Source organism: Anoplolepis gracilipes, chromosome 13, assembly GCF_047496725.1.
Source record: "Anoplolepis gracilipes chromosome 13, ASM4749672v1, whole genome shotgun sequence".
Classification (NCBI taxonomy): domain Eukaryota; kingdom Metazoa; phylum Arthropoda; class Insecta; order Hymenoptera; family Formicidae; genus Anoplolepis; species Anoplolepis gracilipes.
The window spans coordinates 1,654,168-1,678,031 of record NC_132982.1 but is presented as its reverse complement, the minus strand read 5'-3'; the positions used below and the strand labels follow the sequence as shown (position 1 = coordinate 1,678,031).

Here is a 23,864-nt window from a genome sequence, read left to right as displayed (position 1 = left end):
GCTAGCCTTTAACTAACGAGGGGTTGTTACAACTTTGTCCTTATATAATTGTAAATTGCACTTTAAGATATGAAAAAAATTGATAAATATAATTGATAAGTTACTACAATTGTTTATTAAAGATTATTAAAAACACTCTTAAAGCTAGGATAATAAAAAAGCTAGGCTAGGATAATGAAATAAAAATAAGAAATAAAATAATAGAATAAATAAGACATGATGTAATAGTAATATTATTTTTTAACATTTGTGTTTAAAAATAATAATGCTTTTAACTTTTTTGCGGTTAATCGATTTCTACGATCTGACAAAAAGTAACCTGCTTTTAAAAAAAAGTCTTTCACATGGAACAGACGTTCCTAAAACACATAAATATTTTTTTACTAAATTTGAAAGAAGTGGGAAATATTGCACATTTGTTTTCTTACTAATTATTTAGATTTTCTTGTCGTGGAAGTATTTCGATTTCATCAGTATAACGTTGAATTTCAATTAAAGTTCTACACATGGGTGTTTTTTTGGTTTAGTGTTAGCAATGTTGTCAAACAGGTACCATACGGATAATTCATCTTCCGATTATTTTGTTTTAATGACATACTATTCTTATTTACATCATGTCTTATTTGTTGCATTTATATTTATACTATTTATTAATGCTGCAATTACTATTTTTTTTGGATGTTCAACAACACTTGTATTAGAAAATGCTAATCCTTTAAATCTCGGATCCAAAAATGTACATATTGATAGCGTAGTACTACTCTCTACACTGCCAAGTCTCACATTAAAACCATTTTCAATTTTAGACAACACTTCCATTACGGTAAGTGAGAAATTCTTTTTTGGTAAAGTTATACATATATAATATTTCTTAAACCATTTACTAATGGAATGACGCAGAACAATATTTTTCTCCGCTAATTGTTTTGGTTACTGATTCAAATGGTTTTAATACTTGACACAATTTATTAATTATTTTCCATTTTTCTACTGTGAGTATTGAAAGGTCTTTATCCAATATAGCCATAGAACTACGAATTGCAGTTTCAAGTTTGGAAAATCTTTCTAACATAAAATATGTCGAATTCCATCTAGGTACATTTTGAATAAGTTTTAATGGTCGATCACCACTATTTTTTTGGAATAACATTAATTTCTTATTTGAGATATAACTTTTTTTAAAATGACAAACAATAATTTTGATTTTTTCTAGAATTTCAATGACTGCATCAATATGTAGAGCATCATTAACAATTAAATTTAACGTATCAGCGAAACAGCTAAAGTGTTTCCAGCCTAGTTCTCTAGAAATAGCGTTTTTTATATTACTAGCATTGTCTGATACGGCTAACACAATTTTATTTTCAATACCTCATTCATGTACAATTCTTCTTATTTCATTTGCTAAATTTTGACTTGTAGGGTTTATCAACATTGTCGAACACTGTAATAGTATAGATATTAACTCAAAATTATTATCCATAAAGTGAACTGTTACGACAATATAACTGTCCGTATTTCGTGACATCCAGCAGTCAGTGGTTAAGGAAAAACTTGAGCCAGAATTGACCAGCCTTTTGTATACGTAAAATACTCTTTGTAAAGGCTTGATATTACTGTTTTAAAGATAAAGTGTTTTGAAGGGATTTGATACATTAAGTTTAATGCTCTAACAAATTCTATGAATCCTTTGTCTTCAACGATATATTGGATGGCTGGAAATCTTTAATAAACAATTGTAGTAACTTATCATCAATTTTCTTTTTTTCTGTACTAGTGAGTTTTTTTAGAATAAATGTCTGTTGAGAAAAACTGTCTGTTAAGTTCATTTTTCTTGCAGATAAAACAGAAGACATTGTTGAAAATGTAGAAATATTTGAATTATTAAATGAAATAATACTTATGTCATCGGTGCTTGAAGTGGATTGATCAGGTTCATTTATCGCTTCATCCAAACATGATAAAGAAATATCCTAGAACAAATTTTTAGCGTAAATTTATCTTTGACTAATAAATATCACCTATTAATTGGAAATAACATCAAATACTTATTTAAATATACACATACACACATATTCCATTTTTATAAGAAACATATGTATTCTTATTTTGATTATGTACATGATATTGCACTTACTTTTTTAGACGGTAAACTGTTACTGTTGGATGTTTCGCCAAAATATGTTTTTTTAAATTATTTATAGTACTTTTATAGGAAAATTTATGTTTGCACATATTACAAGATGCAAACTCAGTGTTAAGGACAGTAAAAAAAGGTCCATATATCGCTATGTTTCCTTCGTTCTTTTGGCATCTTGCCGAAAATATAATGGATGAACGGTATTTAATAGTATGTATTGTATATTGAATGTATCGATATGTACAGATATTACACGCATTAAGTTAAAATATATATATATATATATATATATATATATATATATATATATATATCTTATGCCGTTCTGTTCTTTGCATAAAATTATCTGGAAAAAATAGATCAATATAATTATTAGTTTGTATTCTTTATTTCTAGAGTTATATAACATCGATTGTCTTTCATATTTACAAGTTGTATGTGTTGTATACAACCAAAAACAATGCCTAAATGCATGGCATGGAGGTGTGGATGTACTAATAGTTACTAATGTGTATATATGTCATGTATAACTGTAGACACCAACTGATAACATACATACATACAATTAGGCCTTAGGTTGACATTATATGTGCTGTATGACAAATTTTTCAAGTGTGTTGATTAACTGCACAATAGAGAAGTTCTCGAGTCTCTAATTTACTATTTTGTAGCCAATCAACATGCTTGAATTTGTCATTTATTATTTATTGATTGTTGACTGTGCTGATTGGTTATCGGTTAGGGAATTTCTAAAATTCTCAGAAAAATTTTTAATTTTTTTTTTTCATTCAAAATGACGAAAATATGTAAAAAGTTATAAAATAACTGGCATTGGAGAAAATTTATAACTAGTTACAACGGTTATCTTTCAATAACAGTTATGAAAATACCGCTCATCAATAGTCGTCACTGTTCGGCGGACCTGTGAGGACAAAGGACCCGATAATATCGAGCGATCGATCCTGCTGCGTATTAGAGACGACCGAAGACGACGGGTCGACCCGTGTAAGGCTGCCGATCTAGTAAGGTACAATGATTCGGACAGACGGGCGAATAATTGAATTATTTAGTATTGCCGTAAATACGGTTTCTTTGGTATTTGTGCAAAATTCGTGTGGGCGTCAGTTGTAAAGTACGCGCTCCACGAAATCACGCGTTTTAGTGGGCCTTTGAGCCGTCCGAATCATTTAGTCGTACGCTCTCTCCTCAATCGCCGCCGACAGTCACTTGTAATTTCGTATTAATTGTCGTTGTAATATTCGTGTGTAGTGTACTTTGTATTTGGTGAGTGAGTTCGTGTCGTGTAAAGCGTATTAGCGAGCATGTGTTACTGCCGTGTTTGCGTGAACGAGAAAGTCGTCGTTCGAATTGTGCCTGTGTGGCGAACTGAAAATACCGAAGTATTTTTACATAATTGTATTGCGAGCGGTGGTGATAAAACAGATTTGCGAACGAGTTGCTTGTCACGGACGGTCGCAAAGAATATCCACGTGTCATAAGCTATAGTCGTCAATTTTACTATCGTAATTAGTGACGTAATTAATGGTTGCCGTGATCTTGTGACATCACGAGCACATTGTCGTGTAGATCGAAATATCACAAGATCGATCTGCCACGCTTCGGTAATACGATACCCTTACGCCCGAACGCGATCACGTGTGCTCACGCGCCCGGCGCGTGTACTGCTGCCGAACAGAGTATTTTGTGTGTCTTTTCTTTCCTTTATATTTTTACACAGTTCAATTTTTGTAATTCCGTATTTATTGTAAACTCTGTCATTCTGCGCATATCTATGTCCTTTTCTCAATATTCTTTTATTACAATATATTCTTTCCTTTCATACAAAATTTTGCTCGATTATTTCGGAATGCTCGTAATTTTCGATTCCTCATTCCCGGTCTTATCGCCGAATCACCCCCTCTATCAATGAAAGACTGGCTAGTCGAACTGTGTCTTCGCAATTGCTCTTTTCGGATAAATTAGAGAGCTTGATATCTATTTTTTTTTGGTGTTCGTGTGACACGATTCTTCGCGCCTGGCGTTCAACATAGTTCTTGCGAGATTTTGATTTTTGAGCAACAATCGCGCCGAAGGTGTGCCGAGGATCAGTCCATCGATCCCTCCGACTTTTGAGGTCACGCCATATAAAAGTCGTTACGGTCACAGTATTGTATAAAGGAAGGTGATCGGATCTTGGATGACCGGTAAGTTACTTACGAATTGTAAAGTAATTTCAAAACAAAATATATTTAACAGACTCTCTCTAATAATTCAAAATCACAAGTGTTTCGACTCGACGCGATTCTCTAACTCTAACTCAACTGTTCCCTTTCCGATTCGATTCGAGAATCCTCGCTCACTCGCTCGACTTGCAAATCTTACCCGCTCGCAACTCCCACTCTTATTCTTCCCACTCCGTACCTTCGGGCCACCTTCTATATTAGTGGGGTTAGTCGCTACCTACATTACCGACCGTGCCTTACAACCCGGCCGTCCTGAAATCGACTTCGTCTCAAAGTTGGTGGTAATGTACAAACTATCGATATATATGTGCCCGCAATTAACGCTTGAAAACTATAACAATTTTAACCGCAACGCATTTACGCTCCTATCGTAAGTACGCTCGCCAGAAATTTACTAATCTTATTTATAATTTCGCTTATTCTTAAGGCACTTAATATGTTCTATATGTACATTTATCATTAACTATACATCTATATTATTTCAAAATAATTATTTTATAAATTTTACTTAAAATAACCTATATTACATATATACATTAGTTTTCGCTTATTTTTACAGGTACTTTAACCCAATATTTTATCCGGTCTGACGGAAGGATCGTGTCCATCGGTCTTGGTCCATTGTTGTGCCCCGGTATATCTCGAATGACATATCTGTCATTTCCCAGGCACTTCGCTACCATATAAGGACCTTTGTACGCAGTTTTTAATTTAGAACTAACGCCTTTTATAAGATTCTTATTTCTAATTAGTACGTAGTCGCCTTATTTGTACATAGTTGGTTTTTTCTCTTTATATTCTTTATTATATTTTCTAATCATTCTGTTGTTTGAGTTGCTAACTTTCTATATACATTTCTTTCTTTTTCCAGATCGAGATCTGTGCTAACTAAGAGTTTTACAAATTGAGATAAAGATATATCTGCATGGCTACGCTGATCAAAACCAAACAACAATTTTGTTGGTGAAGCTTTTACCGCTGAGTGGTACGTGTTATTTATTACATATTGAATCTTGTCGATCCAAGATTTTCACTCATCTGTAGTGTTAATAGTTTTTATAAGAAATGTCGCAAGAAACCTATTCCTAACGCGTTCCGCAATTCCATTAGCTCTTGGAGTGGCTACCGCTACCTTCCTGTGTTTGATCTGCCATCGCTTCAGAAACTCTTCAAATTCTTTGGCAATGAATGCCGTTCCTCTATCGGAGACTAATTCCATCGGCCTGCCAAACGTTATGCCAAATGTTATTCGCTTTATCAGTTTCTCTTTTGCATTGTTATCGTAATCTATTTGTATGTTTTGCAAAACTTGTTTTAGGTCGCCCGATGACTCATCCTCTACATAATATGGAAGAGACAAAAATAAGTTGACCTGTTTGCCCTCCATATTAGGTTCGTATATCAATGTTAAATTTTGTTTTTGCAAAAAATCGCAGCCTAATATTAAATTGCTTTCAATAATATTTTCCTCTAATATATTTAGATCAACGTTAAAAACAGATTTTTTTATACAATTCAATGTCAACGATGTTCGAATAACTCCTTTGATTTTTAACGTATTATTACTTAAATTTTTTTAATTTTTATTTGACGGTTCTACTTTTAAATTGTTAAACGGTGCTATATGTTTTTCATATACCGTTTCTCTTACAAACGAGACTGGATTCCCCGTATCGATTAACGCTATTAGTTCGCAAATCTTATCTTCTACTTTTAATATTTTAACGAATGGGTTACAATTTCTAATTTATTTATAGACTTATCTTTATCTTCCTGAATCGCCGCCACCGCGTCCGAAGGATCTGCTGACATGCTAGCTGACGTCTGAGTTGATGCGGGTTGAGCTGGGGCGCTTTTCGTCGGCTTCCTCTTCAGGGCTGGACAGTCGAATTGGCGATGACCCTTGGCCTTACAATAGAAGCACGTCGTTTCAGCCCGGCATTTCTTGTGTATGTGCCCCTTTTTCCCGCAGTTTCTGCATGTTCCGTCCTTGGCCTTCTGTATGTCGAATGAGCCTGGTTTTTTTTCAGAATCTGGAACACTCGCATACCTTTCTCATGACCTGCAGAAACTCGTCTAAGGTCTCCGCCTGGATGGATAGAGCTACTGCGCGCAAGGAAATTTGCGAGATTCCTCCGATCAACAGGTTGATAACATCCTTGGTCGGAAGTTCTAGCCGATGCGTCAATACCACCTTGTCGATAGCGTACTGGTCAAACGACTCCTTGGCTGGCACCCATTTCCTAGCCTCGACCTTTTGGATCGCTTTATAAAATGGCACCTTTTGCTCGAACATCCTGACAAGGTCATCACGAAAGCCGATCCATGATTCCAATGCTGTACCGTTGTGCGCCTCGTACCATCGGCAGGCCGTTTTCACTAGACGGCTTGAAGCGGCAAGCAAGGTGACCCCGTCTGATGCCCCGTGAATCTGGGACACTTTCTCCACTCTTTTTACTCAAGTAAGGACGTTTTCATTATCCGTACCCCCGAATTCTGGAATTTGTGACGACAACCAGACAATCATGTTCCCAGCCAGCATCGTCTCCTGTCGGAACTGCGCTCGTCCGGGATCCGCCGGTGAGGAGCGAGAAGACCCTGATGACTGGCCGTTAATTCCTGCAGCAAGAACCTCCAGAGTTGCTCTGCCGGATCCTTCACTTCTTGTGCTCAGCATCTGCGTCAGCTGAGCGAATTGCTCAAGTTGCTGCTGGATGAACTGCTGCTGCTGTCTCTGCATCTCCATTTGCCGTTTGTGGAAGTCAGCCGTCACGGAGGTCAACACCTGTCTTAAACGCTGCACTGTAACCGGCCGATTGTCCTCCGACGAAGGTAAGCCTTCCAGTGGCAGGTCCACCTCCATATCCTTATTCGATGCTGCTCCACCTGTTTCTAATAAATCTGAAACCGGAGCGTGTCTCTTTAAATGAGACATAATCGAGTCTATTAAAATATTTCTATCCGATGACATCGGCAATTGATATTGAGCAGCTTCTTGTTGAAGTTGCTTGACCGACAAGTTCTTCAATTGTCCTCATCATCTCTTCTTTTTCTTCCAGAAGGAGCGACATTTGAAAAACAACGAACGAAAAAACGGATCTCCTTGAGAAAGATATCGACGGTTAGAGAAAACGAAAAATCAAATTTTTTAAGGAAAAAATGAATTTTCATCCCACTTTTGAGATGTAAGGGAAGGTGATCGGATCTTAGATAACCGGTGTATCAAACCATGAGTAATAACCAAATCAGAAATGGCTGGAAATAAATAACACAACACACAAACAAAAGAAAGTGACGAAAATCAAGAAAGACGTTAAAATAATATATTATAATGAATAATTAGTCAAGGCAAGTCAGGATAATATTTAAAAACTACAAGTAGTATGCAACTTAATGAAAATCCATAAAAGTATTAAAGAAAACATATATATATATATAGAAAATATTAGGAACATATGTATTAAATATTATAATAATGAAAATTAAATGAGATAACGAATATAGAGTAAACTTGAATCCTTATAACTTAATTAACCATAAAGAACAATAGTAAACATTGAAATTATATTTAATTTTGACTAAATAATAATATAACGGAACTGCCAATATAATCAAAGGTATATTCAATATCAAGCAAATCAAAGGATTCATACAAATGTAACGAAAGCAAAAGACAGTTAAAACATAAATAAAATGTAATAAGAAAAGTAAAAATAGAAGGCTAAATGACTTCAGTGAGTTACACAAAATCAAATCTTAAAGTTAAGTGAAAATTAACTCCATTAAACGTAAGCCTGAAAAGAAAATTTGTTATTAAAATTGTAATGTAAAAACTACTTTCCTCTTATTGTTTATGATTCAATAATCATAAAAGTATTATCAATTTTACGAATGAGGCCTGCTGTAAGCCTTGAGAACGGCCTCATACCGCCTTGTGGATCAAATCCATTCGATAGAGAGAAAAGATATATTGAGAACGATCTCCTGTACAACATGAGCACGGTTTGAAACTGCCTTAAAAAGATAGCGTCGCCTTGAGTACAGTATGATACCGACCGATTTTAGAGAACGGCATAAAGGCCGCCTGCGTCGTTTTTTAGAGAACGGCACAAAGGCCGCCTGCGTCGTTTTTTAGAGAACGGCACAAAGGCCGCCTGCGTCATTTTCCGAACGACCGAGAATGTTTTGAGAACGTATATAATAAATCGCCTGTAGAAGCCTTTTCGAGAACGGTGTATAACCGCCTATTGATTCCTTTCGATATTCAGCTATCGAAATTACACTTTATCTTTTCGTATTTTGAGAGGCAACAAAACTGAACGCGACGACGACTCACTCACAGCGAAGAGGTTATGTAGGTAAGAACAAAAAGCGTTGCAAGCGCCTCTGTTGCTCTCTGGGTCCGTCGACGCGTCCTTTCAACAGCGCCATGCGAATTGTTGGCCGTTCAAATATCGAGCGCGAATTTTAAACTTCTTATGAGCTTTTAACAACCGGTAAGTTACTTACGAATTGTAAAGTAATTTCAAAATAAAATATATTTAGCAGACTCTCTCTAATAATTCAAAATCACAAGTGTTTCGACTCGACGCGATTTTCTAACTCTAACTCGACTGTTCTTTTTCCGATTCGATTCGAGAATCCTCGATCGCTCGCTCGACTCGCAAGTCTTACCCGTTCACAACTCCCACTCTTATTCTTCCCACTCCGTACCTTCGGGCCACCCTCTATATTAGTGGGGTTAGTTGCTACCTACATTACCGACCGTGCCTTACAGTATATACACTGGGCAACAAAATTATCGCAACAAAAATTTATACCAAAATTTCACATAACTTCAGATAATCAACTCCACGAAAAATTGTCATATTTAAAAACTTTTTTTTTATTTTGTAGGTTAAAGTCTCTACTTTAAGAAGCATTTGTCAGATTTTGAATTTTTCCTTCCGCCTTCCCGCCTTCTCCTCAAAAGTAAGGACGTGTTTTTTCTCGGAAAATTTGCAGTTTGACGCACTCCACGGAGAGGAATGAATTTTTCACAAGTATCATGATAATCATTGTAAAATTTGGACTTTTACTTGCAAATTTAAAAAAAAAATAGAAATCGATACGATTTTTTTTCGCGGACTTATGATGTATCCAAGTAACCTATACATTTTTGTGTCTGTTACCGCCAACATTAGCATTATCCGATGCGCACCACGGGGAGGTTGTTGGACGGATTTTGTGCATCATGTGTAGCATACACACACACGCGCATTCACACACTCACACATACGCACATACACATGATGCGCAAAATCCGTCTAACAACTTCTCCGCATTGGATAATGCTAATGTTGGTGGTAACAGGCATAAAAATGTATAGGTCACTTTGATACGTCATAAGTCCGTAAAAAAAATCGTGTCGATCTCAATTTTTTTTTAATTTGCAAAAAATGTTCAAATTTTACAATTATTATCATGATACTTGTGAAAAAAATTTATTCCATTCTGTGGAGTACATCAAATTGTGCAAATTTTCCGAGACAAAACACGTCCTTACTTTTTAAAAGAAGGCGGAAGGAGGGAAGGAAAAATTCAAAATCTGACAAATGCTTCTTAAAATAGAGGTTTTAACCTACAAAATAAAAAAAAAGTTTTTAAATACGACAATTTTTCGTGGACTTGTTATTATCTGAAGTTATGTGAAATTTTAGTATAAATTTTTGTTGTTCAGTGTAGTATATAGTTAAAATAAAAATTAAAATTAAAATAACAAACAAAAACTTGGCGTGGTCGGGATAGGTCATTAAAAACACTGACATGCAATGAATTGTATATTAGCAAAATATAACAAAATGTAATTATTAACAAAATAAATATAGTAAATATAGTTATTTTAAATTTTGTATAATATAAATAAAATTAATTTAAAATGTAGTATTAACATAAAACGTAAAATATACAGAAATTTTATTTATTATGATCCAAATCAATTTGATAGATTTTTAATTTTTAAGCAGTCTTTTTTTACACAAATACTAAATTATTTAAAAAAAATTTTTAAATAGAATTAATGTTTGGAAAGTAATGGACAAAATTTTAACCTATATTAAAACATTTATTAAAAAATAAAGACTATAATTTTATAATACATTTTTTGTATTTATCTATCTTTTGTATTTATATTTTTCGTTATAATTTTTTAACTATGCAAAATATAGAAAAACCTTTTAAGTAAATATTGTCATATTAAAAGAGACCCATTAAAAAATGGAAAAATTTACATGCTATTCCATAAATAAAAAGAAAGTACACGGTAAAAAACATTTTGTATTTTTGTTGAAATTTTCTCTCGTAAAAATTTTTATGTTAAATTTTTAACATATTCTTTTGTTAATATAATATACTGTCGTTATGTTATTTTAACTTTTCTGCATTGAGTTAATATTCACCGTTTCTAAGAATTAAAACAACACAATTAACAACTGAATCTTGCCCTGGTTCACATTTTTGTGTTAAGTTTTTATATATTATTTGTGTTATTTGTTTACATATTTGCTTCTGTTAAATTAACATTAAAATTAGAGTGGATAAATTGAGACAGGAGAAATGTGTTAAATTTAACACAAAATTTTTTACCGTGTATAATTTTTTCGTAGTCTTTTCTAAGAAATTGGCGGCGATGCCTTGTTTGTTATTTAAAAGGTGTCAATGAATCATAAAAAACTGCACAAAAAGTTTTCTCGTTTAATAGTTTCAAAGAAAACAACTTGTAACACTTTATGTTTGAGATACTCTGTATGTATATTAATATATGTATATACAGGGTATCCCATAAAGATTGAATCAACGTTTGTGAGCAGGTAGAGCGCATTAAACTGAACAGTAAAGTCCTGTACCATTTTGCGATTTTCGGAATAATTATTGAGAAATTAATTTACAAAGATCGGCAAATCCGGCGCGAGTATCAGTCCGCCGCAAAAAAATGGCGAAAAGGATGGCCCATCGCAAAAAAGATGGCGAGAAGAACGGCCCACCGCTAGGCCGGTCGCTAAATAATAATCATTAATCTATTGTTTTTATCAACGCTTCTCGTCTATGCCCCTGGTAACTGCGAGGCAATGGCGCCTATTTACGCCGTGCGCGTTTAGCGACCGTCCCTAGGGTCGTCTTTTGATACTCGCGTCGGATTTGCCGATCTTTGTAAATTAATTTCTCAATAATTATTCCAAAAATCGCAAAATGGTACAGGACTTTTCTGTTCAGTTTAATGCGCTCTACCAGCTCACGAACGTTGATTCAATCTTTATGGGACACCCTGTATATATTAATAAGGAATTTGTATAATTTAAAAAACCAATTATATTCAATGGTTTATATATGACTTTTATTGTAATTTTTTAATACAAATAGACCGAGAAAATAAATATTAAAATATTGCATAATTTGAAAGTGTCGAAAACGATCCGGAAAGACCCGAGTCCACCCGAACGTAATATGTGACGTCACATTTCATTAAACCTCAAGGGTTTGTTTGGGAAGATGCTATTAGCGCAGGTAGCGTCATTCTATATTTGTCACTCACTAAAAGTTGAGCGAAGATAGAACAACGCGTATTCCGAACGCACCTCAAGTTCATCGAAAGTATCAATTAATTTAATAAAATATGAACTTACAAAATATATGTAGATGGTGTTTTGTGCCAAAATGTAAAAGCACTACCATCGCTACGTCAAATAAATTGTTTTTCTTTGTTCCTGAAAATCAAATGACGAGAAAAAAGTGGTTTGAAATTGCAAAACGGCCTGACGAACCAGGAAAATATCGTTATTATTGCTGTCAAAATTATTTTGATATAAGTATTATTTAAAAAAAATGTTATTAATATGCTATCATAAATGTATGCAAGACCTAAAACAATATACCCTAAAATACATAAAATGTCAAACATGATCATCTGAAATTTTATATTCATATATGGATTTTTTTACAATAGATTTATTTTAATTTAATATCATCAATTTATTATACAAATAAGTAGAGCAAACTTAAATCAATAATGTTTTGCTTCATGATCTTATAAATATAATGTATTTACAAAATATATGTTGCTTAAACTTTTACGTATGTTTCAGATAAAGCAGGACATGGACAATTATGTCAGATATTGCCTTATGGGAGCTCCAATAAAATTGAAGAAAGGTGTTGTCCCACATATTTTTAAATGCCAACCAGACAGGATAGAAATATTAAATATTCTCTCTCAACTAACCGCCCAAAAATTAAACAAGAAAAGAAAAATTAATGAAATATTATCAGAAATAAAAAGCCAGGAAAATATTTTTCCTGACAATGAAACGTCACAGCAACTTTTAGAAAGTTTTATAACTCTAACAATAAATAGGACAGCTCTAAGTACGTCTACGTCTCAATCATTATTTATAGAAGATTCTGAAATTTTAACTAGTAGTGTTATAGTGGGGATTCTAAGCCATGGGGCGTTGAGGGGGGTGTGGGGACGGGGGTATCTGGGAGGCGCGAGGGGTCTGATATTAGGGAAAGGGGGGTGGGGGGGGGGAGGGTCCTACACACGTTCGAAAGTAGATCTGTTTATCTTTGCGGTTGATTTATAGCCGGGGGTATTTTAGAAGTCGTAAAACCTTTTTTTTTTTCTAGTTTTATGTTCATTTTATGACCATTAGAATATTATGGAAAAAAGAGATTTTAAGCGCCGGCGTTCGGCAGCTTTGTACCCTCGCGGAAAATCTCCCATGAAACTGGAGCGAAACATGTTCCATAATTTTTAGGGAAAGACCTGCAACTGCAAGGTGTTTATTTTTGTAGTTGATTTATAGCCGGGGGACATTTTAGAAACCATAAAAGTGTTTTTTTCTTTTTTTCTAATTTTTATGTTCATTTTATGACCATTAGAATATTATGGAAAAAAGAGATTTTAAGCGCCGGCGTTCGGCAGCTTTGTACCCTCGCGGAAACTCTCCCATAAAACTGGAGCGAAACATGTTCCGAAATTTTTAGGGAAAGAACTGCAACTGCAAGGTGTTTATTTTTGTGGTTGATTTATAGCCGGGGGACATTTTAGAAACCATAAAAGTGTTTTTTTCTTTTTTTCTAATTTTTATGTTCATTTTATGACCATTAGAATATTATGGAAAGAAGAGATTTTAAGCGCCGGCGTTCGGCAGCTTTGCACCCTCGCGGAAAATCTCCCATGAAACTGGAGCGAAACATCTTCCGAAATTTTTAAGGAAAGAATGCAACGCACCAGCGCCAACATTCGGCTGCTCGAATTTGAGAATCTGTCTCCGCGTTAAAACGTATTCAACAGTCGTCGAGTGTCTTTCGATTTAGTGCTAAAATGGATATAGAAGATGTGATTGTCATCGAAGACAATGAAGACAATGAAGACAATGAAGATGTGGTTATTATCGACGACAGCGATGAAGAAGTGGAAATAGTAAATGACTCTGATTATGAGAGTGATCCGGAAGACTATTTGAATGAACAAGTAGTGCCGTTAGTGCGTAAAGATTTACGAATTATAACTGAACGGCAGGAAATGTGTAACATAATATTTTATTACGAAGTAAAAAAGTATGACAACGACGAGGAAAATAGTGAAAAATTTTGTTCGGGATGTTTCATCGAAGTTCAAGATTTATATACACAAGGTAAAATTGTGTATAAACATAACACAGGGCAATATATTTATCACTGTTGGAACTCGTGTAATAATTGTGGACACTCACTGTGCCAAGTAATAGCATGTAGTGTGTGCCGTTTTTGTGCGCAGCAATAAACTTTTGTAGACATTTGCTAGGATTAAGTGCTGTGAAAAATGGTGACCAAAAAACTATTGAATGCGGTGGTGGAGTTTCAACGAAATCGCGAACTTGGCATAAAAAATTCCTCAACAGTGATCTTTAAACTACAAAGTTATATATGGACGAATGAAAACAACAGACTAAGGGGAAAGCCTTGCGAGAATTGCTGTTTACCAGGCGGAAATCGGCAAGCATGTCCTGAGCAGTTACAAGAAATCCATCGGGCAATCCGTCAACATATCGATAACATGTTGTATCTACAACATGTTATCGACAATGATTCAGATTCTGATACTGATTCTGATCAGTAATTGTAAGTAATCCTTGATGTGTAAGTATTCTTTTTCAAATTATGAAAATATTAATAAATTTTTTTTTTCTGTTATGCAGGAGCCCTACCTGGACGCCACCACGACCGCCCGGTCATCCCCTCCAGCGCCTCGCAGCAGCAGCAGTCGCCGTCGTGCCGTACCGCTCGACCATCGGCGTGCAATCTCTTATATATTTTTTTTTTTTTTTTTTTTTTTTTTTTTATATCTTTTTCTTTTTATTTTTAAATTCACACACACACACACACACACACACACACACACACACACACACACACACACATTTTTGTAAATAAACACACACTTTTTAAATAAAAAAAAATTATGTTAAAACACATATAATTGCTTGCTTGCGCTTCCTTCATCTATCCCATCCTTCTTCCTTCATATACTAGATATAATTAGATATAATAACTTAATATTTAATATAAAAAAAAAAAAAAAAAAAAAAAAATAAAAAGAAAAAAAAAGAAAAAAAATAATAAAAAGGAAGAAAAAATAATAAAAAGGAAAAAAAAAAAATAAAAAGGAAGAAAAAAAATAATAAAAAGGAAAAAAAATAATAAAAAGAAAAAAGAAAAAAATTATAAAAAGAAAAAAGAAAAATAATTACTGTTTGCGTTCTCGCTCTCCTTCGCCTCGCGCTATCTCTTTCTTTCCTAGCGTTTACTCTCTCGCTCTCCTTCGCCTCGCGCTATCTCTTTCTTTCCTAGCGTTTACTCTCTCGCTCTCCTTCGCCTCGCGCTATCTCTTTCTTTCCTAGCGTTTACTCTCTCGCTCTCCTTCGCCTCGCGCTATCCCTTTCTTTCCTAGCGTTTACTCTCTCGCTCTCCTTCGCCTCGCGCTATCTCTTTCTTTCCTAGCGCTTACTCTCTCGCGGTCCCTAGCTTCGCATCTCCCTTCCTAGCATGACGTCATTCCCCGCAACAAGCTACATATGAGAACTGGGACTGTTTACGGGTGGGAGGAAGCACGGATGGGAAATGCGTGCGAGTAAATTATATCATGATTTAAATTTAAAAAAACTTTATTCTTCTCTTTTTTATATATTTTTTTTTTTTTATTACATATTGTGACTAAAAACTAAAGCTACCAGTTCGCAATCGACGAGTTGATGTTTATTGAAGGCGTCGCTGGCGCATATTACATTTGACACTTTTTTATTATCCGTTATAGTGGACGCGATATTGGAGAATTGTGTAAACTTAGTATCGACTGTCTCGGTGATTCTAACCAATCGATCAAAGGTTACATCGATGCATTGATCGAGATTAAACATACGGTGTAACGTCGGTTCAATCATCATCATGCGTACGTTTAAAGATTCGAGACTTATAAGTTTAGTATCGTTAATCGTATGAACTCGCACTGTTAGCGGTCCAACGCTTATAAAATTATAGGTATCTTTAGAGTCCTTTCGCAGTAAATCGTGAATATTGCGACGTTGCTCGTAGAGTCCCTTCCACGTTTCGAGAGATAATACCAGTTCCTTTCCTTGATGATCTCCTATGACAATTTCCACGTAACTCGGTGTACCCACGTTGATACCAATTTCAAGGAATTTGAATTCCGTGGTTGTCAATGCGTATCGTCTACTTAGTATACGAATCGCACGACGCTTCAACGAAATGCTGTAGAAAAATAAAATAAAAAAATTAGTTTAAAAACAATTTGTGAAAAAATAGAAAGAAGTTAAACAAAAACTTACTTGTCACATTTGTTCTCAAACAATGGAGTTTCATAACGATTCGGTACGTAATTATTCACGCTTCTGCTGGGGCCGCCACTGCTTCTTTCGACGTAGTACATATTTCCAGATTTCAAAAGTGGAACACTTTCACGAACGGTTAACGCAACACTGACCGTATGAAGAATCAAATATACGTGACATCCCGTTTTTCAAAGTAGTGGGAGATTAGTGGTAAATGTGGTGGGAGATTCTAGAATACTTTAGTGCTCTGAAATTTTTAGAAGGGAGAGAGAGACGATACTCGGATAAAAAGAATTCTTAAATGACTCGTGAGGGAGGGAGGGAATGAGGAGGGGGAATAAGAAATAAAACATATTAGTGTTTAAATATTTTATTTTTCCAAATCTTGCAATTCTTTCTGGCGTTGCGACCACCAGTTAAATATTTTGAATACATTTTGTAATGCGCAATTCTTAACATGTTTTTCACATCGTATAGTATTTTTAACATCTAGATTATTTAGAGATTCGATATCGTCGTAATCAGCATCCAAGGTCTCAATGATTAAATTTTCTCTCGCATCGTCGCCGAGCATATTAGCAAGCCATTCTCGTTTCTGGCATCCTTTAACGTATACGATACACTGCATTTTAACATCTTCTTCAACTACAGCTGTTGTAATCAATCGTTTCGCCATGCTGTACGCAACGATTCCATCCTCCCATTGTAGTCCATGATGATTCGCCATCAACCATGAAGCTTGACACTTTTCGGATTTTGTAAGGAGATGCCATGGTATAGGACTCCGAAAAATGTAGTGTGCGAGAACAGTTCCTCTTCTCAGCACCGCCACCTCCTTTGCGATGAATTTATTCGAAACGACAAATCCTTGCAGATCGACAAACGTTGGTACAGACATGATGAGATCTCTTTTCGTCAGTTAAGAAGAATGACAACTATCTCGTAACACTCGGATTTATATCCAGCTTTCCCTCTCTCTAAATTATTGTTGCAAACACTTAGGTAATTTTGCGCACAACGTTGGTCAACGGGTTGTACTGGATTACGCGATCGTGTATGATGAGACAGTACGCAGTCGTATTATTAGCCACATTCTCCTTACACTCAAATTCCAATCGCACATCCACGGTTGCACTCTTGACCGATTCGTTTTGTCGAGAACAATCGATGATCACAAACGGACCGTACTGTAGAAACAGTGAGACAGTGAGACTCGGTTCGAGGTACTCGTATCCGTAATAGTTTTTGCAGAAACGCGCGTATGTATCGTACAGAATCGACCATCTGTTTTTATCGAAATCCAGATTCATGTCATCGTACGGATAACATTCCGAGTTCAGATAGAGTTTCACGTTTGTTAATTTACAGTCGTCGAATTTACTCGCATCTTCGGACATAACATTCTTCCGGCCTGTCTGCAGAGCAAAGATAACGTATCGTGGTTTCTCCAGCTGAGTCGCGGTCTTAATGGCCCACGAATGTTTGGTTGTACGCTGCAACAGCGGAAACTCGTACAGATCCCACGAGCGAAAACCCATGCTGAGGTAGCGTCCGCTTTCCAGAGCGCGCAGCATAGACAGCTTTTTAATTTCACTCAACAACACATGTGGCATTCGCCATTGTATCTTGAATATGTTGATCACAGGCTCCAGCGTCGAAGCTCCAAGCAGACAATTGTTGTCATTGCGCGATCGTATTAAGATCAATTCGTGACGAGCGTTAATTACTATGCGTCTGTAATCCTCGCAAAATCCCAATAACATGTAGAGCGGTACGCAAAAATTAAAGTGTCCATCCACAATAGTTGGCTCACTCCAGCCAGCATTTCTCATAATCACGCTTCTATCGGATGATATTGTTACATAGTTTTTGAGCATACTTGTTATTCCCACGTTTCTATTTCGATCAATCTCCACACCATCGAGTTCATATCGAATCTCGTCAAACATGAATGCAACGCAATTATTTTGCAGTACTACATTGAATCCTCCAGCTGGCTTCTTTATCTTTAATTCTCCCTCGATGTATAAGAAACTCTCGTACGGCAATGTATACAGATCCTGTTGTTGTATGGGTATTCTTATCTCATCACTGTGTCCGAACGTTGTGTTGGCGAATGGGTTATAGGAGTGAGTCTCAATCTTGACGATGCGATCGTCAAAGATTGGCTCATCCGCGATGTCGAGAATGTCAGTCATCGTTTAAATGTTTCGCACCACGAATCCCAAAGATTGTAAAAACGCAACGTTTGATGCGTTCAATTTCTTTTTCTTAGTGCCGGATGATTGGATATTAGCAAATGTCGATGTTGTTGTCGCTGACGTCGTAAAGATTGTATTGTCTCTCACGTCTTTCGATCCGTTCAACACGAGCATCACACGCTAATTTTACCGCCGCCGCCGTACATGCAATCTAATGGTGATCTCTTCTCCTCGAAAATCGAGTAATCGTCCTTCCTGGTCGACAACGCGTAACGTTAAATCCGTAATGCACCGCACGATGATCGGTAGGTAAATGATGTTCGCCGGTGTTTCCGATATCTTATATCCTGGTGGTACCCTCGGTGAAAATTCGTGTATCGTATGAACGAGTTTGCCGTTGTTGTACGCACCCGCGGTCACATTACATTCGACGCGGATAATGTTCACGTTGATAATGTTAATCGGCACGTCCGACTCGTACCATTTTCGCGGCTGCAGTATACGGTTCGAGAATCCTAGCAGCGATCCAATATTGTTAGGCTTGCTAAAATTTAATCTGTAGGCGCATTTGATCTCGCTCCTCATCGTATTGTAATTAGCGCGGAGCACTATAGGCCATTCTCCAGGCTCAAAGTTATCGTCGTCGTCAGTGTGTTTTTTATCACCATCACGAACTGTGTGTTGCGAACGTTTTCGTAAAATTGTATGTTTCAAAAATTCATTTATCGCTTGCAGCTCGTACGATCCCTCGGGAATCGTAATTTCCGCATCGTCTTTGCCAAAGTAAAATTTATTATTCGAGGAATTCACGTTCGATATCGTGTGATAACTTTCAAAATCCGCTAGACCAAGCTCGTATTCACCGTCGCTTAAATCTACGTTGGGAAAGTAGTTTGCCGCGAGAACGCTGCTCTTTCCAGTCAGCGTGAATGTCATAGACATGTTGGCCAAACTGTTTAACGAATACTAAGTTAAATAGCACAATGTATGTCTTTAAATTCGCGTGCATCGACCGTTCGGAGAAACTGCAAGCACAATTGTCCACAGATGCTTTGATTATAAGTTTGATAGGATGTGTGATTATATTCTATTTTTGTCACATTTAAATATCGCACCAATTCATTCGGCGGTCGAAGATTGCCAAAACTATCAAAATATATAGCACAATTCCCCCTCTTTGCATACGCTACCCAGTGAGTACCCGAGCCTTTAGCGTTATCCAAATTTATGATCCCGCTCTCGTTTCGATATATACCACCGATCGGTAATGAGTTACGCATAAAAACACCTCTAAAATATGGAATGTGCATACGTTTTGCTAGTTGCAGCAATTGTACGTTGGTAGTTACGCCCTCTGGCATTTTTAGCGTCTCTTTGATGTTTTTTTTTTCTTCTTTTTCATTGAGACTCCTCGTCCGTATTTGTATGGTGCGAGATACAATCCGCGACCTTCCATGGCACGATTGTGACGTAGCATTTCTTGAAACTGACGTTGTGTAGCTTTTCCATCGTTCACCATCTTTGCTACACCAGCCGCTCCACCAATCAGAGATCCGAGAGCGCCCAACACTGGTAGAATCGGTAATACACCCCCGCGTTTCGCTACCGGAAGTATTCGTTTTTTCACCATCTTTTTCTTCGTTTTCGTCTTTAGACCCATACCGAACTTCGTTTTGGTTTTCATCGCTATCCAGACAGCTGTGGCTGCGGCTCTCTCACCGAGAGACGAATCTTTCGCAGTGATGCGAGTTTGCGCCTTTTTGGCGAGTATCCTATCCGCCGCGTGTCTTTCGGCAAGATCGTTACTCCGAAAGTACGCTATATCGTGTTCACGACACGCTGCGTCCAATGGGTTGATACCTCGATCACCTCTAGCCAATCGTTCTTCTAGCCGCGTGCCCGGACCGCAAAACTGGTATCCAGGAATATGTAATTCGATAGGAAGCGCGTTTATTGCACGATTTAATAGACCTCTGCTTATTTGCGTTGACATTCACGACAATCTTTTATCATTGGCGCTGGACCGTCAATGTGCGTTTGTTGCCACGGTTGATTGTAATGTTCGAAACAGCGACGATAGGTCTGAACCTCCGAATCCGCCTTTATGTATTCCGGAAGTTTGTCCCACACGTAGTGGACGTGATTGCCACACATTTGCAATAAAACTGCTTTAGATACAAACTGTAGCTGTTCGGCACTCAAATCGAGAATATCGTAAGGACTTGATAGCAGGACAAACATTTTTTCGTTACTGAACACTTTGTAGTTCCGCGCAGCTATAAATAGACAGGCGTGCGATCCGAATCGGAAGTGGGAAAATGAAATTCGTGCGACAACCTTTCGCGATACGCGTGACAAATTACGACGTCAGATTACGCTCGATGGGTGACAATGCGGAGATGCGTAGACACGGTACGATGCTGCCGAATACTATACGCGCAATCGTTTGCGGCCCCTCGAATTGCGGTAAAACTAACGTGTTGATTAGTTTGATAGAAAGCCCGCACGGCGTCCGCTTTGAAAATGTGTACGTGTATTCAAAGTCACTGCAACAGCCAAAATATCAATATTTGGAGAATTTGTTAACGTCGATCGATGAAATTGGCTATTTTACATTCTCCAATAACAGTGACGTCATTCCACCGAGCGAAGCACGTCCAAACTCGATTTTCGTTTTCGATGACGTGGCGTGCGACAAACAAAATACGATAAGAGAATATTTCTCAATGGGACGCCACTCGAACGTCGACTGCTTCTATCTCTGCCAGACATACGCGAGAATACCGAAACATCTTTTACGCGACAATGCGAACCTGCTAATCTTGTTTAAACAGGATGGCACCAACTTGAAACACGTGTACAACGATCACGTGAATACCGACATGTCATACGAGGATTTCAGTGAGTTATGTCGTACTTGTTGGCAGCAAAAGTATGGATTTCTCGTGATAGACAAGGATAGCTTGCTTACAAACGGGCGATACAGAAACGGATTTAACGTGTTTGCGATACCACAAAATGATTAGTCGTTGCCTACATTCTGTCGTGAAGGGTGAAACGCGAGCGTTCAACACTCTCTATCGATATGGCTGGGAGCGATAATATTCGCGAGCGTGAAAAGATGGCGAAGGAGATTGCGAAAACGAGCGAATCGATCCGCAAGAAACATCGCGCTTTGAAGACCGGTAACATCGATGACGATATCGCGGTCAAGACCCATTTTAAACCTATTATCGAGCCGCTGCAAAAGATTGTCGACAACTCGTTCGCGGTGAAAAATAAGTCGGAGAGTAGCGCAAAGATTAAAATCAAGCGATACAAGGAGGATGAGAAGGAAGAGGCTAAAGATGAGGAGGTAGAGAAAGAGGAAGAGGAAGAGGAAGATGCGACACCGAAAAAAAGGAAACGATCGGACGTTTTACTGTATGAACCGTCGATAGCCTCTACGCCGTTAACCGCACCAACAAGCGTAAACGAAGATGTTTTCGAAACCTCGGGCAACATGCTCGAATCATCGTTTTTTCGAAACAAGTTACAAACGCCGGAAGTTCAAGAAACGTTGCGGGAGTACTTTGGGCCACTTGGGCAAAAGTACTTAGGCGCTTTGTTTAGTGGCGACAAAAATCACGAGATTGATCATGTGTATGGAGTCTATTTTGACAGAATGAATGAACTGCGACTCGGCAACAAACAATTCAACATCAACAAAGATGACTCTATTATCATAGACGACGTGCGGTACATTGGAACGCCAGGATTGTACGAGCTGATCTTCAAGAGAATTCCCGATGACGAACTTTACACGAGGGGGGACGATTTGGAAAAATACAAGAGCATATTATTGGTGACGAACGCGCATAGACGCGATTATGATGCGCAGGGCCATTTGAAGGGTAACAGGGGGTACAAGTACAAACATATAATTGCACCGTTGATGTCGCTCGAATCGAAAAATACAAAATTTGGAGGGGAGATATCTATGCCTCGCGCTATGACGCTAACCAACAATATGATTGATTACGTGCACTGGGACGATCCCAACGAACTAGTGGATCGGCTACGATTGCTCAACGCTTCGCGCCAAGCTGGTCACAACGCTCACGACAACGAGATCCAGTCGATCATCGAGGAACTTCGTGAAGCAGGAATTATTATAAATTAAATGGTGTCTCGATAAAACTAATCAGTCGATCAGCGTTGCGTGACACTTTACGAAGCATCAGAAAAAATGCCTATCAACAAATTTGGATTATTCGATCCAAGAAATGATGCAACCGGCACAAACGGTTCTTGGGATAGATTGGTAAAAAGTTATGTGCACGAAAACGCTTTGTGTCGCGTCGTTACAGACTTCGATGCAAGGTCACGTAAGATTCGCCGTGTAGCGCAACCAGAGGCTGACACCGATGCCGTCAACAAACTGTACGTGGAGTCCTGCGTTAAAAGATTAATGAATCAACAGAAAGAATCAGACGAGAAGCTGATTTCGCTTGAGAAGGACGTGCGAGCAATACAGATTGTGCTAAACGAACTTCAACGCCCGGCTAACGCTAACTCAGAAACAGCTATCAAACCTAAATGAGCATCAGTGAACGGGTTAGGAGCGGCTATCAAACGGTTATCGAACAGCTACGAAGGATTATAGAACGGCTGCGAACAATTATCGAACAGCTACGAAGAATTATCGAACTGCTATCTAAACTACAATGAGTGGCAGTGGCAGTGGCAGTGAACGACCTAGCAGCAGCTGCAACAGCTTCGAACGAGGCTATCAGCATCTCAAGCAGGGCTGCGAACGAGGCTACGAACACGTTCTTAACGGCTACACTCAAGGTTACAAACAACTCAAGAACTCCTACGATCGGTCAAAAGACGTCTGTGAACGAGGCTACGAACGGGTCAGAAGCGGCTACGAACGAGTCAAAAACGACTGTGAAAAAGGCTGCGAACGGGTCAAGAACGATTTTCGAATGGGTGAAGGACGGCGATGAACAGATCAAGAACAGGCCAAGAACAGGTCAAGAACAGGTCAAGAACAGGTCAGAACAGGTCAAGAACAGGTCAGAACAGGTCAAGAACAGGTCAAGAACAGGTCAAGAACAGGTCAAGAACAGGTCAGAACAGGCCAAGAACAGGTCAAGAACAGGTCAGAACAGGCCAAGAACAGGTCAAGAACAGGTCAAGAACAGGTCAAGAACAGGTCAAGAACAGGTCAAGAACAGGTCAGAACAGGCCAAGAACAGGTCAAGAACAGGTCAAGAACAGGTCAAAAACAGGTCAGAACAGGTCAAGAACAGGTCAGAACAGGCCAAGAACAGGTCAAGAACAGGTCAGAACAGGTCAAGAACAGGTCAAAAAAAGGTCAGAACAGGTCAGAACAGGCTAAGAACAGGTCAAGAACAGGCCAAGAACA

General features: G+C 37.7%; 2 protein-coding genes and 1 long non-coding RNA gene across 3 annotated transcripts; 2 read left to right on the top strand and 1 right to left on the bottom strand.

Annotated features, from left to right (window-relative positions):
• The first annotated feature begins 5,023 nt into the window (after window positions 1–5,023).
• LOC140672600 (uncharacterized) lies at window positions 5,024–5,917 on the top strand. The gene is made up of 3 exons (XR_012047923.1): window positions 5,024–5,078; window positions 5,255–5,368; window positions 5,702–5,917. It is a non-coding gene; the product is annotated as an uncharacterized lncRNA (long non-coding RNA).
• An 8,862-nt stretch (window positions 5,918–14,779) lies between these two features.
• On the bottom strand, window positions 14,780–16,874 carry LOC140672399 (uncharacterized). The gene is made up of 2 exons (XM_072904531.1): window positions 16,248–16,874; window positions 14,780–16,170 (listed from the first exon to the last, which is right to left on the bottom strand). The coding sequence occupies exons 1-2, from the start codon at window positions 16,346–16,348 to the stop codon at window positions 15,603–15,605; spliced, it is 669 nt and encodes a 222-aa protein (XP_072760632.1). The 5' UTR covers window positions 16,349–16,874; the 3' UTR covers window positions 14,780–15,602.
• A 2,943-nt stretch (window positions 16,875–19,817) lies between these two features.
• Window positions 19,818–23,441, top strand: LOC140672398 (uncharacterized). Its single transcript, XM_072904530.1, has one exon. It carries the CDS (start codon window positions 21,537–21,539, stop codon window positions 22,611–22,613), a length of 1,077 nt encoding a protein of 358 aa, XP_072760631.1. The 5' UTR covers window positions 19,818–21,536; the 3' UTR covers window positions 22,614–23,441.
• Window positions 23,442–23,864: the final 423 nt, after the last annotated feature.